Here is a 19,445-nt window from a genome sequence, read left to right as displayed (position 1 = left end):
TGACAAAAAATAATCTCAGTACAGCTCTGATACTGAAGAAAACATGTTAGATTCATTTTTCAAAATAACTAGAATGTGCTGACTTAGAGACTAATTAATGGTGAACACTACAAAGAGCTGCTAAGGAAAGCAGAGGGAAATGTCCTCAATTCATATTCATCTTGGAATGCATTACTCTTTAATCATCTTCCACATATAATTACATATTATAGATAATGCATTTGTATTGGGTCATGATTGCAGTACATCATCATCATGCAAATGCCATCGTTAACTTTGGGAAACCACACAAATTATTCCAAAGAATATGCAGAGTATCTCACTACACTGGAGAGAATGTTTTGCACCTCTCAATTAAAATTTAGAAAATTGCATTATCATATTAACTCCATGTTCATACGCTGTATGCCTCTAATTGCCAGATACTGCTAACAAACAATGGTAAATTGCTTAACACCATCATGTCCTACTGGTCAGCTTCCTAGAGATATTTGTGGTCACATCCAAACCACACATCCAAAGCACTATTATTCCACTTTAGGAGTCATGGCTTCCCCCAAAGATTTATGGGAGCTGTAATTTGCCAAGGATGCTGAGATTTGTTATCAGAGCCCTAGTCCCGTCATAGAGTTACAATACTCAGAGTTCCCTGGGAAGTGGGGTTGGTTGTTGGGCCATTCTGGGAATTGTAGCTCAGAGGGGGGAATGGAGGTCTCCTAACAAAACTCAGCACCCTGACCAGACCAGACCACAACTCACAGAATTTTATGGAAGAAGCCATAGTTTTGATTAATTGACTAATTTATTAAATTTCTATTCCACTTCTCATTCACATGAATTGCAAAGCAGCTTACAAGCAATAAATGACAATAACAAAATACAACATCAATCATATAGAATAATTAACAAACGATCAGTAAAACAATTACAATCTATTAGTAAAGCAACAAAAAAAATTAGCTAAACAGCACAATTACAACAAAAGTCGTATTATAGGATACTACAACATTCATAATCTATAAACCAATACTAAAAACATTAAAAGATAGTAACCAAAAAACAAACTAACCACCACTGAACTTATACACACACTCTACCCAGCCACCCACTCTGTTTTGTTTATCAAACGACACATCCACATAATCTCCATGACAACAACTTCGTATACAGGACTGCAACCTATGTTAAAGGTAAAGGGACCCCTGACCATTAGGTCCAGTCGTGACTGACTCTGGGGTTGTGGCGCTCATCTCGCTTTATTGGCCGAGGGAGCCGGCGTACAGCTGGTCATGTGGCCAGCATGACTAAGGCGCTTCTGGTGAACCAGAGCAGTGCACAGAAATGCCGTTTACCTTCCCGCCAGAGTGGTACCTATTTATCTACTTGCACTTTGACATGCTTTCGAACTGCTAGGTTGGCAGGAGCAGGGACCAAGCAACAGAAGCTCACCCTGTCGCGGGAATTCGAACCGCCAACCTTCTGATCGGCAAGTCCTAGGCTCTGTGGTTTAACCCACAGCGTCAACTGCGTTCCTTCAACCTATGTTAGTTGCACATAATTATCATTGAAGCTAATCGGCCTTCCATTAGTCACAACTCACTTTTCACATTGATGTGGTGCTTTACTCACTCTGGGTAACCAACTTACTCAGGATCCATTATCAGTATTTGTATACTGCCATTCAATCATAAAGATTCACCATATAAAAATCCTATGTACAACACTTCACACTAACCAATTCCTATTAATAGGCAGATAATACTATATTGTTATTTCAGGGGCATTAAGAATACCAGGTGCTTCCAAGGGCAACAAACCATGAGCAACTTCAAGTGATATCCAGCCACTTGCACAAAGGGTATTCCAGTTTCCCTTCTGCCCGTTCCAAACCACTCTATGTGCCCTTAAAATCTGCTCTTGACAAGCCCAACCCTCCAGAGCCAATAATGAGGGTGTACAGAGGACTGCGGATGAGGCAGGGGAGAAACATTCTTGTTACACAAGCACATGGGTGAGATCCAGTGGTCATGGGGCTCCTGGCTCTGCTCCTCCAAAATATTGTGGCAACAAAAAGTTTATTTCAGGGGGAGATGTTCCTTATAGTCCTTATAGTCCACTGCCACTGCTCTGACAATATGGTAAGGTAAAGGTAAAGGGGCCCCTGACCATTAGGTCCAGTCATGACCAACTCTGGGGTTGCGGCGCTGATCTCCCTTTATTGGCTGAGGGAGCTGGCATACAGCTTCCGGGTCATGTGGCCAGCATGACTAAGCCGCTTCTGGCGAACCAGAGTAGCGCACGGAAACGCCGTTTACCTTCCCGCCAGAGCGGTACATATTTATCTGCTTGCACTTTGAGGTGCTTTCGAACTGCTAGGTTGGCAGGAGCAGGGACCGAGCAACGGGAGCTCACCCTGTTGCGGGGATTCGAACCGCCGACCTTCTGATTGGCAAGTCCTAGGCTCTGTGGTTTAACCCACAGCGCCACCCGCATCCCAACAATATGGTAAGGTAAAGGTAAAGGTACCCCTGCCCGTACGGGCCAGTCTTGACAGACTCTGGGGTTGTGCGCCCATCTCACTTAAGAGGCCAGGGGCCAGCGCTGTCCGAAGACACTTCCGGGTCACGTGGCCAGTGTGACATCGCTGCTCTGGCAAGCCAGAGCTGCACAGGGAAACGCCGTTTACCTTCCCGCTAGAAAGCGGTCCCTATTTATCTACTTGCACCCGGAGGTGCTTTCGAACTGCTAGGTTGGCAGGCGCTGGGACTTCTAAAATCCTATACAGTACTACAAAGATGCTTAAATTCGAGTGGGTGTGGATGTGTAACTGATCCCTTAAACAATGAGGACTTTTGTCTTTTCTCAATTGCTAGGGTCTGGGATGTTCATGAGATGTCTGCCTTCCTTTTGGATATTTTAGTATAGGCATACCTATAATTGCCCTCTCTAAATTATTAGTGCTTAGCTGCCATGATGGTTATTGTTGCTGAGCTTAATCAAAACCATGTCTCTTGTTTTTATTTAGATCCCAAGATTTTGCAAACTGCCAAGCTAAAAACGTCTGCTCTCCAACTTTGCTACCAAGCTCCACTGTTAAAATAATGGGTATTTCATCAGTGTACCAAAGGGAGAAGGAAGGCACAGCCATGCATATGTATAGTATTATACAAACATACTTATGCAAAGATACAATTTACTTAGCAAGTTCACGTAAGGACAACTAATTATTCAGAGGCTGTTCGCTGACTTCTAATTTCTCAGGCCCTGGCACTGGCAGCCTCTGGGGTTAATTCTGTGCCAGACAAAAAAGCATGCTTGCCACCCCTACATCCAACGTGTTCCAGTTTATCCACATGCTCGCTCAGGTTCTCATTTTATTATGGCGTGCAAAATATGCCGGATAGTATGCACAATCTAATCAAAAAGTTAAAATTAAAACTGTAAAACCCATTTGTAGAAACTTAACAAAATCCAGCAAACAGCTGAAGCTGGGGAGGGAGATCTTCTACTAGCATGGAAGTAGTTTGTAGAGGAAGACATTCCACGGCATAATCTCTTTGATATCAGGCTGAATGCTTGGTACTTATGCGCAAAGGCCACTTTACAGACAGTCACACTAAGAGAAAGCAGCTACATTTAATTGGAGACCGCTCCGTGGATATAATCACTTGTGACTTTAATGAGAACTAAATTTATAAAGAAAATAAATCTATTTAAAACTTGGTTAGAATTCTACCATGGAGTCATCCATCTCTCTCTCTCTCTCTCTCTCTCTCTCTCTCTCTCTCTCTCTCATACACACACACACCACACAAAGTGAAGCAAACGAGTGTTGTTGTTTAGTCGTTTAGTCGTGTCCGCCTCTTCGTGACCCCATGGACCAGAGCACGCCAGGCACTCCTGTCTTCCACTGCCTCCCGCAGTTTGGTCAGACTCATGTTTGTAGCTTCGAGAACACTGTCCAACCATCTTGTCCTCTGTCATCCCCTTCTCCTTGTGCCCTCCATCTTTCCCAACATCAGGGTCTTTTCCAGGGAGTCTTCTCTTCTCATGAGGTGGCCAAAGTTTTGGAGCCTTAGCTTCAGGATCTGTCCTTCCAGTGAGCACTCAGGGCTGATTTCCTGAAGAATGGATACGTTTGATCTTCTTGCAGTCCATGGGACTCTTTAGAGTCTCCTCCAGCACCATAATTCAAAGGCATTAATTCTTTGGCGATCAGCCTTCCTTATGGTCCAGCTCTCACTTCCATACATCACTACTGGGAAAACCATGGCTTTAACTATACGGACCTTTGTTGGCAAGGTGATGTCTCTGCTTTTTAAGATACTGTCTAGGTTTGCCATCACCTTTCTCCCAAGGAGCAGGCGTCTTTTAATTTTGTGACTACTGAAGCAAATGAGTACAGCAGGAGAATATCTGAAGGATACCAGACTCTATTATCTATTGCCAGAGGACTAAGGGACAGCAAGAAAGAGACTCTCCTGACTCAGTCTGAAACCCTGTAACTAATCAAAGCATGTTTTATAAGCCATATGTGGAGGTTGTTTTACTCCTACAAGGAACATCTGATTCCCAGGGGGGGGGGGGAGAGAACTTTTATAAAATTCTTATAACTAAGAAGTGCCCAAGCTTTCCTCCTCCCTCCCAATTCCTTTTCCTTTTGTGTCATGTCTCTTACATTGTAATTCCAAAGGCAGGAACAAACTTATTATTGATTACTGTAAGCTAGGAGTCTTTTTCAGTTGAAGAGCAGGTTTAAAGGACTTTAAATAAATCAAACATCCAAAGCCTACAAAAATCTAACAGGGGAGGGAGTCATCACAACTGTATCCTAGAGTTATTGAAGTCCAATATACTGTATCGAGGCTAAATGTTTATCTGTGTTGTTAAGATACTTGCTTATCCAGAAAGAATTTAATTCTCCAGGGCAAACCATTTGCAAAACGTTTTTTGTGCTTGAGTATCACCAAGTTTTAGATCAACTATTAAGCCTTCAGAAGCTTTGACCAGAAGTTCTCTGTGTGACACATTTGCCAGAAGCCAGTGAATAAGGTAAATAGGATTGAGATGACTGAATTTTGGTACCACAGAAACGTGAATGTAGAGCCCAACCAAAGGGATGAAGCAACTACCCTGTGCTTACAAAAGTTGGACCTTTTTGGTTCAAAGAAAAAGAGGCAAGTATAAGAGAAATTGATAAATGTATATAAAATTAGGCATAGTGTGAAGAAAGTGAGTGCAGTTTCTCTCTCTCCCTCTTCCATAACACTGGCACTCAGGGCCATGTAAGGAAGCTGAATATTGGAAAATTTGAGACAGACAAGAGAAAGTACTGCATACCGTTAAACTATGGAATTCACTGCCACATGATATAGTGGTGGATGACCACCAACTTGGCCTGCTTTAAGAGAGGATTGGACAGATTCATGGAGGGTAAGGCTATTCATGACTAAAAGCTATGATGACTATGTTCCATTGTCAGAAGCAGAATGCCTTGAAATTCTAGTTGCTTGCACTCACAAGGAGGAGAGCTGTCCTGGTTATGAGCTTTCTGTAGGCATCTGAATGGTCTGTGTGGATGCTAGATTAGATTGTCCTTTGGCCTGATCCAGCAGGACACTTCTTAGACAGGTGCTTTCTGTTTGTTTGTTTCTACATAACTCTGGACAGTTCAGGAAAAGCAAAGCTCCCAATCATGAAATAGTATTCTGTGCACATACAACTGTATGTGAGCAGGCTCATTCATGTCACTTGCTGAACACCTGGAGGTCAGGACTATATACAGTGGGGGGCACATAGACGCACACACATATTATCTCTGTTCGGTGAAGGGGTCCTGTGAAGCAAGGAGGACTCAGATGCTGCCTTCATCTGAGCTCCCTACATCTTAAAAATCAGTAACCACAAAAGTGTAACAGGAAAATGTGATTTTGACCGAAGATGCCTTTGAGTGAAGAAGTCAGTTTTGAAATCAATCCCTGAAAAATAAAGGAATCCTTTGTAAAAAGACACCAATAACATTCGGCATGTTTTGAAAAAAACAGTTGTTTTCTCTCTCATTTCTTTTTGGGAATCTTCATGCATCCATTCTTGGTTTCCTACAGCACACAGTTAAAAAGGTAAAGGACCCCTGGATGGTTAAGTCCAGTCAAAGGCGACTATGCAGTTGTGGTGCTCATCTCGCTTTCAGGCCAAGGGAGCCGGTGTTTGTCCACAGACAGCTTTCTGGGTCATGTGGCCAGCAGGACTAAACCACTTCTGGCACAACAGGACAAGTGCCAGAGCACATGGAAACGCCATTTACCTTCCCGCCACAGCAGTACCCATTTATCTACTTACGCTGGTATGCTTTCAAACTGCTAGGTTGGCAGAAGCTGGGACAAAGCAATAGGAGCTCACCCCATCACGCGGATTCGAACTGCTGACCTTCTGATCAGCATGCCAAAGAGGCTCAGTGGTTCAGACCACAGCGCCTCCCGCATCCCTTACAATACGCAACCAGCGACTTGCCTGTACATACATTTCCAAGCTAGTATCTTTGCATATTGTCACCAGGAATGGGAGAGAAATTTCATTTTGCAGGATTTTAATGTGAATCTACCTAATTAGCACTTCTTGAAACAATATGCAAATTGAAAAACATCTCTCCTTTGAAATTTGCACTTCTCTGAATTTTGCAATCCACAGTTCTACATACAAATAATGTGCACCAGAGTAAACTATATCTGGGTTTTCCAAACTTTTCATGTTGGTGACACACTTTTTAGACGTGCATTATTTCACAACACATTGATTCAGTTTAACTAGCAAACCAGAGATTAAACTAACCCCATTCCAGCCTTGGGAAGAGCGCGGGGAGCATCTATGCAATGCACCTACACACTGCAGCCAACACATTAATGTGTCACGACACACAGTTTGGAAAGCTCTGGTGAATATGTATGTGTAAAAAATGCATATATTAGTGAAAACAGCATATAAAATATTTTGGGGAAATCCCTTGCAAAATGAAAATTATTAGTACTATAAATTTGCACTAAATGCTGATGAATTTTTATGCAGACCTACAGAAAGCACAAACTAATGCAGAAATGTGGAAATCTGAACTGTTAAAAAATAGAACTGACAGATTTAGACAGACATTGACAGATTGCCTTTAGGGCTGCAGGTTCCCCCTTCCTGCAAAGCACCTAGAGTCCTTTCACTTTTTAAAGCAGGTGCAAATATCAGGTAGCTGGAAACCCATTTAGGAAGGGCAGGTGGAGAGACAGTCTTAGCAGTGGTGTTTTAAATGTCTTGTGCTGGAGGGGGTATGGAAATTATCTGTGGTCCCTCGGCTCATTCGTGCAAGCAAGTCAACACTTTTAAGCCATAGTTACCAGCTGATTAACATCCAATGCTCCCCCCCCTTAGAAAAATACCTATATGCCGTTACTAACCATGAAGTTGTTACAGTAAGTGCCACATGACACCCTGCATATAGATATATATTGATTTTGGTGTTGTTCTCACTAATTTACTCAATACAAACTGTCCCCCTACCAAACTTCTCCCACCACAATCAAACTCCATTTCATCTAAAACGCATGTGTCAAGTAAATGGCTGAGGGTGCAATCCTATATGCAGTCATCTGGCAATAAACCCCCTTGAACTCAATAGGACTGACTTTTGAGCAGCTATGCACAGGATTGTTCCACCAGCCACTTTTACTGAACACCAGCATTGCCATTCTTAACTCTGAATCAAGACAAGTAAAGCAAAGCCTACTGCTCCGGTGCGGTTGAGTGAAATAAAAAGGCAAGGAGAACAGTTCAGCATTAACACAAAGAGTAAAGCGAGTGGGAAGTTATCTGACTCAAGGTCTGTGCTTTGCTCATTACAAAGCCTTGTTTGCAGAAAACGGATATCTAAAACCTAAGCTCTGCTTTCCTTACGCAAGGGCAGACACCAAATAAGTACCAGCTCACTTTATAGCAAAGGGCTACATTATATATTAATAAAGTCATCACAGTCTCTCCTCTGATATTATTTAATGCACCAGGATCTGGTTCTAGGCATTTTTTGCATTTCAGAATCACTGCATGATAAGATTATATGCACTTATCTGCTATTAGGAAGAGAGAGAGAGAAAACAGAAGGCCTGATTAAAAGATGCATGCTTAGCTTAGATTAGACAGACCATTTCTCTCTCTCTCTCTCTCTGTCTCTCTCTCTCTCCCCCCCCCCCCATAAAGGAAATATGATCCTTGGCTGCTGTAATAGCAAGTTGCAGCGGGAGCTTAGGCTGTTACAGCACCCCACAGGGCCAGACTACAGAGCTCTGACTCATGAGAAAGTCATCGTTTATATGCAGAGTGTTGTTCATTTAGAAACAGCATGGCTGTGTCTTAATGGATATGACCTTCCCACAACGGCAAAAGCAGAGTCCATCTGCAAGGAGAAGGTTATCCAAAGGGAAAAGGCATAACCTTTATTAAAATGGCCAGTGGGAGGAGGAAGTTCCACACACTAAATGACGCCACATGATGAGAAGTGGGAGTTTATTAAAAGAGTCGAACAAAGGGAAAGTGCATATAATAAGACTGCACACGATGCAAAGAAGGCGGCCAGTCTGTTCTATTTAAAAAAAACTCCATCAGGCAATATAATAAGCAGTATACATTAATACGTAACTATTTAAGTGGTATCATAATAAGCCGTCAAAGAAGTTTGTCCCACCTTCTCCAGATGGCAAACTATTCTTAAGATCAGAGACCAAAGAACCAAGCATTTTGCTTCCATCTTTGTCACGCAGGTAGTGTTGGCAGGGCTGTGACCAGGAATTCCTTTAGCTCCCAGCACTGAATCAAGCCATGGAGTTCTCACCTCCAAGGAGAGGTTTCCCTTCCCTTCCCACATGTGTGATCAAACAGAGCTACAGATATGGCACAAGCTGGTGTGGAAGGAGAGAGGACCAAAGAAGAAAAGATGGTGGGAATAGCTATTGCAGTCTCCATCATTTATTTTTATTTTTATTTACCTCTCCCATATGGATATATGGGTTGCCCCAGCCACCCTGGGTGACTTCCAATACTCATAAAAGCTCCTAAATAAAACACCACACATTAAAAACTTCCCTTCAGGTGTCTTCTAAAAGTTGTAGTTATTTTATCTCCAAACATCTGATGGGAGGGCATTCTACAGGAAGAGCGCCACTGCCAAGATGGCCCTCTGCCTGGTTCCCTGTAACCTCACTTCTCACAGTGAGGGATCTGCTAGAAGTCCTTTGGAGCTGGACTTCAGTCTAAGCATACCTGCCACAGCTTCTGTCTGCTCAGAGGCATCATCTGCTTTGGGGGCAGCTGGAAGAACTTGCCTTGAATGAACCATGGCCTAGGCCAAGGACATAGGAACATGGGGAGCTACCTTATACTGAATCAGACCCCGGGTTCATCTAGCTTAGCACTGCCTATAATGCTTGGGAGTTAACTCTCCAGGATCTCAAACAGGGGGTCTCACCCAGTCCTACCTGAAGAGATAGGGGAATGAAGCTGGGACCTTGATATTCAAAGCAGATGATCAACCACTGAGCTACAGCCTGTTCCTGGCCAGATGTGGGCACTTGCCTAGCTTAGCACCATTCATTCAAAGGTGACCTGCTGTCCTCACAAGAATAAGGGAAACAGATATTGCATTCTTCTGTGGATGTGCTTAACAACAGCAAATTTTTATTACTCTTTCTCTGCTGTAACCCTCTGGACTTCAGCACAACTTCTCTAGAAGTAAGTTGTTTGTAGAGGGGTAGCTAAGTAAGACATTTAAAAAAGCTAAAGGCAAGGACTATGAACTATCCATGAACTAAGGGAGCGTTCAAAGCCACAAATACTCAAAATCAATTTATCTTATTTTGTCTATTAGCTGCAAAAGGTTTTAATACACATCATAAATAGTAGTTGCCAGAAGAAATAACCTTTGCTCCAATCTCTGCTCCACAAAACTAAGATCTACCTTTTTGGACAGCACAGTAGTTTCCATGGCAACTAACAGTGATCCCTTATTTTAAAGAAAGGATACTTCAGTATTCAATAATAATTGTCTAACACACAGACACACACACACACACTTTTCCAAAAACCATTTATGGGGTGGCAGGCTCTAGGGCTCCCTCAAATGAACACAGGACAAAACAGTGTGTAGAGAGAAGCCTAAACATTTGCAAAAGGGGGGATGCAATATAAATTGGAGGTACAGTAACCATTTGCCTTTTTACACGCAAAGACCCAGTTCCTGCTGTTATTTTCCAAGTGCCTTTTTAGCATTAATTGTTCTTTTATTCCAAAAAACAAATCAAGCCAGCCAAGAGGAAAACAACATTGGACTGAACAGCTAAGAGTTCCCCAGAGGAAAGGGAAAGTGATTTTGAAGTTAAATTGCTATATTGTTAACAGTTGCCACGTTCAGCAACTTACATTTGCACAGGACCAACATACCAAAGGCAGGGGGCTAGTAACGTGAATTAACTATACTCCCAAATCTCTCTGCATTTCTGCCCCCACCCACTTCCAACTTCCATTGCCTCTACTGCCAAAAATGCCCTAAACTGCAGCCTCATACAATGATGTGGTATTTTTCTTCGCAATGGTCCATCTGATAATATTCCAAGCATTCATATCATTCTACATATTTGGAAGGAAAATGACGCCTCTGCTACAGCTAAAATTTGTAATGTAAAGGAAAGGTCAGAGAAAAGGGCAAAACAAACCTCGAGGCATACAAAGTTCCCCCCAGACGCTCTTGCATTCTGGATGATAACAAGGCACTGGGTTGCATTTATTTATTTATTTAATTCATACCTATAGAATTTCATATTTGTTCATATTAAAAAATGTGTTTTCTAAGTGGCAAAAAATAATGTGTTTTCTAAGTTTCTAAGTGGTTTCCAAAAATTTGTGTATATGAATACACACACACACACACGCTAATATATCAACATACAGTGAAACTAAAAACTGCTATTCAGATAAAACAATAAAATCCCCAAAAGGCAAAAATCTAGCAACACTTTTTGGAAACTATCTTAAGAGTCAGGAAAATGACTTGATGGGCTGGGCACCAAGTAAGTACCTGTTAGGTAGCTAGAAGATGGAATGGTTTTACTTATACAGTGAGGGGGGGAAAGTATTTGATCCCCTGCTAAATTTGCCCATTTACCTTCTGACGAAGAAATGACTTGTCCATCATTTTAATGGTAGGTTTATTGTAGCTGTGAGAGACAGAATAACAACAGGAAAAACCCCAGAAACCCAGAAGACAAAAGTCAGAGATTGATGTGCATTATAATGAGTGAAATAAGTATTTGATCCCTTTGCAAAAGATGACTTAGTACTTGGTGGCAAAACCCTTGTGGGCAATTACAGAGGTTTTTTGTAGGTGGCCACCAGGTTTGCACACATCTCAGGAGGTATTTTGTCCCACTCCTCTTTGCAGATCCTCTCCAAGTCAGTAAGATTTCGAGGCTGGTGTGTAGCTACTCAAACCTTCAGTTCCCTCCACAGATTTTCGATGGGATTAATGTCTGGAGACTGGCTAGGCCACTCCAGGACCTTAATGTGCTTCTTCTTGAACCACTCCTTTGTTGCCTTGGCCATGTGTTTTGGGTCATTGTCATGCTGGAATACCCATCCTCGACTCATTTTCAATGCCCTTAGTGGTTATCCAATGCTACGGACTTAATTCAAGGATCTTCCATAGAACATATTCATATATAAGTCCAAAGCAGTATCAATTGTAAACAACAGCATGGTAGACTCCCCTCCATTCTTTACTGGTGAAGCTCATGCAAACTGCATATGCCAATAAGAATTCTGCCAGTGGTTAGATTTAACATATGCTGAAACGGAATACTGCTGTCCAAGGGGAACTTATGAAACATACTGTGTTTCACTCCCCACAGATATCAACTCTGAAGCTAATGGACTACTCCAATGTAAAAAGTACATGAAACGTTCTACTATTCTGCCCTGCAAAGGTACCCATGGAACAAATCTGAAAGTCCTAAGGGAAGAGCTACATGCTTTTCTTTTCTTTTCTTTTAAGTGCAGAAGCACATTTGCTCCAGCGAGCAATTGCGGAGAAAACACTGATCGTTCGCCACAAGTGGTATGCATGTTAGGAAATATCAGCAGCAGTCTGGCAAGGAACTTCTAACAGTAGATGAGTCCAGATGATTGTTTAACAAGTGGTACCCAGAACTATGTGAGAAGTGATCACTTTGCTGTAAAGTGAGAACTTCCACTGATGTGTGGGGAAACTGTCCTGGCTTGCTGTCAGTTGCATCCTAATTGTGACACATTCCCATTTGGCAAACAGTCATTTGTTTCCACCCAAAATGTGAAGTGCTAAGACGCAGCTTTCCAAACTTGGAAAGCCCGTCATCCTAGAACTCACATAAAGACATTGATTGGCTATAGATTCAGGACCAGCAGAACAAAGCCCTTCACACAATGCGTAATTTGTAGGATTCACTGCCACAAGACGTGGTAATGGCTATTGGCTTAGATGGTTTTGTAAGATGAATAGACACATTCATGAAGGGTAGCTATCAATGCTAATAGCCGCTGAGAGATCTAAATGGGATCTCTTATGTGCAGAAGCAGCAGGCCACAGAATACTGGAGGCAAATACAGCAGGTGAAAGCTACGGGTTTCATGTCCCACTTGTGGTCTTTCCAAAAGTATGGGGGGGGGGAATGCTGGATTGTTCTTATTCAAGCATACCAAGGGCTTCTCAGTGACAAAATCAGTAATGATGGAGAAGATTCCCACTCTGTTCATCACTACCAGTCTTCCCCATGCAATCTGCAGCTGTGGAGGTTTTCAGAAGTGCCTCTAGAAGGTACTTTCAGTTCACACATATTCTCTGCACAAGCTGTCATTGCCTCCCTATAACCGTCCACAGAAGACAACAGTTCATCAGCAGATAAATGTGTGTGGAATGTGTTCTCTGTAGCAGGAAGGTTTGAAAACTACACTGGTACCTCGGGTTACATATGCTTCAGGTTACATACACTTCAGGTTACAGACTCTGCTAACCCAGAAATAGTACCTCGGGTTAAGAACTTTGCTTCAGGATAAGAACAGAAATCGTGCTCCGGCGGCGCAGCAGCAGCAGGAGGCCCCATTAGCTAAAGTGGTGCTTCAGGTTAAGAACAGTTTCAGGTTAAGAACGGACCTCCAGAACTAATTAAGTACTTATCCCAAGGTACCACTGTACTGCTCTAAGAGTGCAATCCTAACCATGTCTACTCAGAAATATGTCCTATTGAATTTGGTGGGGCTTACTTCCAGGTAAGTGGGGTTAGGACTGCAGCCTAAGTCTACTAGTTGATGGTCAAGAATTTCACAAGAAACAGGACTGTAATTTGCATTTGCCTCAGCTCTGCTGGCTTCTGTGGGAAATGGAGATGTAAACAGTACCAAGATATCACTTCAGTCTTGGGTTTTTCAATCTTGGCCCAATATTCTGCAATCCAATTTTTTTGCAAACAAGTAACAAAACTCCAACAGCCAACTTCAGAGAACTAGACACCCTGGAAGTTTTGACAGAAGACGGAAAGGCACTGAAAGAATAGCTCAATGAGAAAGCCTGTGTGGACAAGGCTATAATTGCATCTAATAGTTATGAAGGCAGCACCATCTGATGGACAACGGCGAAAATACACTGGCTGCAACAGATGGAAGCTTTCATGTGGTTAGGCATGAAAATCCATCAGAGAGGTGAGGCGTTCGTGAACGTTTATTTCATCTTTGCTTTCATTATCAGAGTATTAGCTGTGCAAATTGGTTACAGGGCATTAAGTCTTCGGTGGTTAAGTTTAATCTTAAAAATAAAACAGGCAGCGCTTCCCATAACCTCATTTAAAGAAGTGGCTCACCAAGCCATGTTTATTTCTATAAATAAGATTCTTTTATCTTTTTCAGCAGCAAAGCAGGCAACTGAAGGAGGGGGTGAAAGGTGGCATTCACAATCACAGAAAGCAAACACTGGCTTTCTTCCTTAACAAACAGTGATAATGGAAGCTTCTGACCCGTTGGATAATCTGTGGGGCCCAATTCACTTTTAAGTTTTATAATTACATTTGTTCGCCATCTCCCATTTCTGGCTCCACCTCCTCCTCCTCCTCTGCTCTATAAAAGTTTGAACATTGATACCAAAAGGACCACAGTGCTACTGTTTGATAATGAACTCTCAATCTACCCCCTTACCCCATTTTACAGATTCTCCCCCCCCCTTCCAGGCTGCCCCTCCAGGTAGGGGATCTGCCATTAGAAAGCTGTGTTCCCAATAATGGTAACGGGCAATACACAAATATTATGCAAGTTCTGCTGAGTCAAGTAGAACTTAGTGCAGAACAAATGCTCATATGATCACCGCTTTTTGACGATGCAAGCATGAAGCAAGTTCTACAGAATCCAACATGGTAAAGATTCAAGCACAAGTTGATAATTCACAATCCTAAAAGAGGAAGAAGCAAGTCTACTGAAAATGGGGGGTTATTTCCATGTCAACAGAATGCTAGTCTAAACTTAACTTGTCTTGAAATTTACACATCTCAGAAGTCCTCTGTTCAGCAGCCACAAACAGTGGAAATTATATTTGAGTGAACTCCCTTCTTATGGGAGGAGTGTCACAATAGTGAATTTGTCAGTTTTTTATTCCTTTATATACGTGGCATATAGCAGCCTTCCCAATCTGATAAACTTTTGGACTACATCTCCCACCAGCCACAGCCAGTGTGGCCAATGGTCAGGGATGATGGGAGTTGTGGTCCAAAACATCTGAACAACACCAGACCAGGAAAGTCCAGAATACAGTAACTCAGTCAGTTACTTTCTGTTGCCCGTTATGCAGATCACTCAGCCTTTTGCAGAGCTTAATAGGGTCACTTCCATTCATATGATTCCCTCCTTTTTTAAAGTTAAGTTTAACATTTTCAGTAGAAGCATTCAAGGAGAGATTTTTCTGCAGGCTTCTGAACAGTGATCTCCCTATTTGCATGCTCTGCCAATAGGAGTATATTTCACAGAGCAGCCAAGAGTTCTTTGATCTTTCAGCATCTTCTTAGCCCTAAAGACCATTCTGCTGAATTGCACTCAAGCCTGAAGGTTGCTGGAGTCGAGCCTCAATACTTGTAATACCCAAGTAGCCATGCCTTACAGCTGTTGTCTCCATAAATAGGTTGTAGGCATTTAAAATAATCATTTTCAATAACTGGGTAGGTGAGATGGACATTTTCTTAAATCTAGGTAATTATTATTTACTTTTCAGACAGACTTTTAAAAATAAAAGAAAGTCCACAGTAGGACAAAGAAAGCATGTGAGGAATCTACACGGCAGCAGGAGGGGGAGAAATTTACAGCAGGATAAAGAAACCATGTGAGGAATCATCTCTCACAAGGAAATTCCAACTGAAGAATGAAGGGAATGAGATTCCAAAGGGCTTCTAGGTTTTGGCTGTGTGTGCTCCAAGACACAACCCCTCTCAAGATTAAAATGACAGCGACGGGACAAGTGTCAAAGAACAAATCAGACTTGTCAGCTATCCAAAGAAAGTTCTTCCAGCCCTTTAGATCCCAGAGGTTGGTGGGGAAAGGGGTGGAGGAGTTACCCAATGAACTTTCAATTAAAACATTCCCAAGTTGTGATTTAAAGGTACAGCCGGACTCCTCAACCTGATGTGGCACATTTCTGAAACACTTGGCACTCCTCCTCCTCCTCCTCCTCCTTTGATGGGAGACCAACTGTTTACTATAAAAAGGACTGGAGTGCCTTGACTTCGCAAAGGAAGGAATGCCTTCAAATATCACACAAGGCACAACATATTTTTAAAAAACAAAAACAAAAAACAGGCTTCCTAAAATATAGAAACATGTCTAATGGTGCCCCCCAACAAAAAATTCCCATGAAGCCAAACACAATACAGAGTTTATTTGGAAGTTCCATTTCTGATACTGAAAGCCAACAATACTCTAACCTGCCTCCTTATTTTCAGTTGCCTGTGGAAGCCACGTTCCTCAGCTGTCTTCATCGTACTTGAAGAAAGTGCAATACTATGCATGTCTACACAGAAACAAGCTTCCTTGAGTTCAATGGGACTTACTCCCGGGTAAATAAGCTCAAGGCTGCCTCCTGATTGGCGTTTTATGGCTGCGCGCCTGTAACAAGATGGGCAACGAAAACGCAAAACGCCTATATTCCCTATAGCTCAGCTTCTACCTAGAGCTTGCCAGATAAGCTCTGAACACCCATCATGCGAAGTCAATCTCCCACAAGCCAAGACAGACAGCCAATACAATGCATTTTTTATATATATAAAACAACTTATACAGATCGACTCAGAAGAAAGTCCCACTGAGTTCAATGGAGCTGACTCCCAAGTAAACGGGGCCATGAGTCCAGCTTCCAACGTGCAAGGAATGGCCATCTGACCTAGCCTTTCACACTCGCAGCTGCACACCCGGAAGGAAAGGGAGGACAAGACGCAGCGCAACCCACAGTCGTCTTGAGGAGCGCTGCTCGGAGTTCAAGGCACCCACCTCCACCCGCTGCACAGAGGCACGCGGCGAGAGCCCAACGCCCCTTACCTGCGAAGCCCTGTCCCCCGGTTTTTTGCAACAGCTGCAAAAGAATGGCAATCGTGGCAATCCTAGTCATTCTTTAAGGGAGTTCACATCCCCTGCCCAGGGTGGTAGCGGGAGCAGCAGCAGCAGCAGCACAGCCGGTGGTTCTCCGCGCGCCTTGCAAACATCCCTTGCATTGGAAAGACCGAGGAGTTGGGAGAGCGGCTTTCTGGCGCACACAGCTGAAGCCTCAGCTATCCCTGATCTGATGAGTAGCACAAGCTGATTGAAGAAGCGAAGGGGGAAGGAGGAGGAGGAAGGGGGGGCAGAGAAAGAGAGATTTCCCCCGAGTCCTAACGCTTGCCTTTTCTCGCTCGCCGTCTCTCGCTCAGAGTAAGGGAGGGCGGACGCCACGCACTCGCTCCCGTCACTTGCCTTGACCTCAGCAACTGCAAAACCCCCAATAATGCATCCCGTCTTGTTTTGGCACAAGGCGATCCGTGAGGAGGGAGGGGGAGATCAATGTAATTAAGCAGATGAACTCGACGCCGGAGAAAGGACTCCTGCAAGGAGGCAGCGGAGTTGGAGCACTCGCAAAAGCGAAATCAATGGAAGAGTGCCCGGGTGTTGCTTCCCCACCCAGCGTGTTTGCGTTGCGTGCCACCTCGGTGCCAAGAGCCTCTCTCGACTGCTTTTGTAACGGAGCAGCAGCGACAACAAGCAACTGCGAGCGCAGCTGAGGTGGGTTTCCTTTGAAGAGCCGCCTGGTGATTCTCGTGGTGGCGAAGAAGGGGAAACGTCGAGCGAAGGGAAAGCGATGAAGGGGAGCGGGGGGGGGCGAGCAACCTTCCCGCTGGCGCGCGCGCACGCAGGCCGACACACACACCCCTTTCGTGCTCAGCCAGAGCATAATAAGGATTGCGGTTAAGCCGCGCTAAGGAGAGAGAAGAGAAGATGAGCCCCCCTGCTAGGAGCATGAAAGTCACCAAAATGCAAGGTTTCCAGGGAGGCCATTATTAGATCAAATCTTCTAAAGCGCTTACAGACATTTCCAGCTGAAAATAGTAATTTTCGTCATTATTCACTTAACTTCGGATAGAGTTGGCTGCTAAATACCTACGCTCAGCAGGCGCACACGGGGAGCGAGGCATCACGCGCTCGCAAGGTTTCGCAACACAACACAAACGCGCGCGCCCGCGAAGCAGCCGCGCAGAGGCGAGGCGAGGCGAGGCGGCCCACGACCTGCTCTGCTTTCCGGATCGCGAAGGGTGCGCGGGGTGGTCGCGGACGCCTTGCTCGGCACCTCTCCATCCAGTCACCTAGCTAGCGCGCCTTGCTTCAGCAGCAAATGCGAACCTCTGTGGCGACGCACCTGCCGCCCGATCTTGGGTTTAGAGAGAGAGGGGGTGGGAGAAAGGCCGCCGAAGAGCCCCCTAGTTCTCCCCCACCCCATCCCCGGTTTCATCGCCGGCACGGCGGGAGATGAGTTTCTGATGGCATCTCTTAACTTTCAAAGGACGCCTTTTTTGCGCTCCTCTGTGGGGGTCTCTGCGTGCGTTTCAGCCAAAGCGCTCCCGACTTAACGAGCGCAGCTTCCTCGGCTATTTTAATAGCGCTGTTAATAATCCTGCCTCATACCGTCGCTCTACAGTGCCTGTCCACCCCCACCTCCCCACCATCCCTTTTTTCCCCCGTTCTCTAAGACCCCCGCCGATGGCACTAATTTCACACAGCAACTTGATTCGAATATACTGGATGGGTACCGTGTATTGGAACGGTGATACTCCCCGCGTGGCCAGTAGGGGGTACTGTTGCATTAAGAGTAACTCATTTCCATATTACACCACCACCCCTTCAGCAACCCGAGGGGGGCAGAGTGCCAGGGAGAGGAGGAAATCAAAAGATGAGGAACGTATGGGTAGACTGGCAATTTTAGAAGAAGGACAGAGAACATTACCCAGGTGAAATGATAAGAGGGCTTGGTGTAGCACTGGAGTCCAAACCCTGGACTACAAAGCTGTCAACGCTGAAGTACTGCAGCACAGAACTGCTCTCCAGATTTATAGGTGAGACCAAAGTGGAAGGAATTGCATCCACCACCCTGGGGGATAGACTAATTTTAACTCATTTCAAGAAGCTGGCCGATACCAATGAAAAGCAACTAGAAGAGTCAGTCTGAAGAATTTCCCTGTCTCGGTAAGGGCCATATAGCACAGTGACAGAGCATCTGTCATGCATTTAGGTCTCTAGTTCGAGCCCCAGCATCTCCAGGTAGGGCCAGGAGAAACTTCTGTCTGAAACACTGGAAAGAAGCAGCCAGTCAATGTACTAAACTACATGGACCAATGGTCCGACTCAGCAGAAGGCAGCTTCCAATGTTCTGTGCAAAAACCACAAAATGAAAAAAGAGAGAGGAATGCAACTGTAACAACTAGTTCAATGGGTGCCAGCCAGCAAGGAGACGCTGTGTCAGAAAGGTTGGTGCTATTTTAGGGTTGTGGCTCCCAACACACTTTGTTGGGACTCAGCAGCCAGCCAGCCAACACCACTTGCATTATGCAAGACAATTCACTGGAACTCACTGCAGAGTGGGTATCCATAGGGTTGCGCAGCAGCCAGTAGGTGTAAAAATGTCCATGATCACTCTCTAAATTATAACAGGTGAAAAAGCTTTTTCATTGCAACAGCTAGTAGTACAAAAGACAGTTTATATATGACAGCCGTGTTAAACCCCTGAGTTTATCTCAGGTTACTAGCAGGTGTTGAAGTGTCAGGAGGAAAATCTACCTTTCTCTGTTTCTTTTGCACCTACATCTATTGTGAATGGTGCTGACACATTCCCCATT

At 44.1% G+C, this 19,445-nt stretch overlaps 1 protein-coding gene across 17 annotated transcripts in view; it reads right to left on the bottom strand.

Annotated features, from left to right (window-relative positions):
* PTPRT (protein tyrosine phosphatase receptor type T) overlaps window positions 1–17,418 on the bottom strand; it is a 591,983-nt gene extending 574,565 nt beyond the window's left edge. For 9 of the 17 annotated variants that reach the window (XM_081916619.1, XM_081916633.1, XM_081916621.1 and 6 more), the window contains exon 1: window positions 16,624–17,418. In XM_081916619.1, coding sequence (XP_081772745.1) covers window positions 16,624–16,693 — 70 coding nt within the window. In that variant the 5' untranslated portion in view covers window positions 16,694–17,418. The remainder of the gene's footprint in view (window positions 1–16,623) is intronic. The other 8 variants (XM_081916630.1, XM_081916622.1, XM_081916624.1 and 5 more) reach the window with 2 other exon arrangements.
* Window positions 17,419–19,445: the final 2,027 nt, after the last annotated feature.

The sequence above is a fragment of the Podarcis melisellensis genome (assembly GCF_964234715.1).
Source record: "Podarcis melisellensis genome assembly, chromosome: 6".
In the NCBI taxonomy this organism is placed as follows: Eukaryota; Metazoa; Chordata; class Lepidosauria; order Squamata; family Lacertidae; genus Podarcis; species Podarcis melisellensis.
Note: the sequence above shows the minus strand (reverse complement) of the source record. Positions and strands in the feature narration are given on the sequence as shown.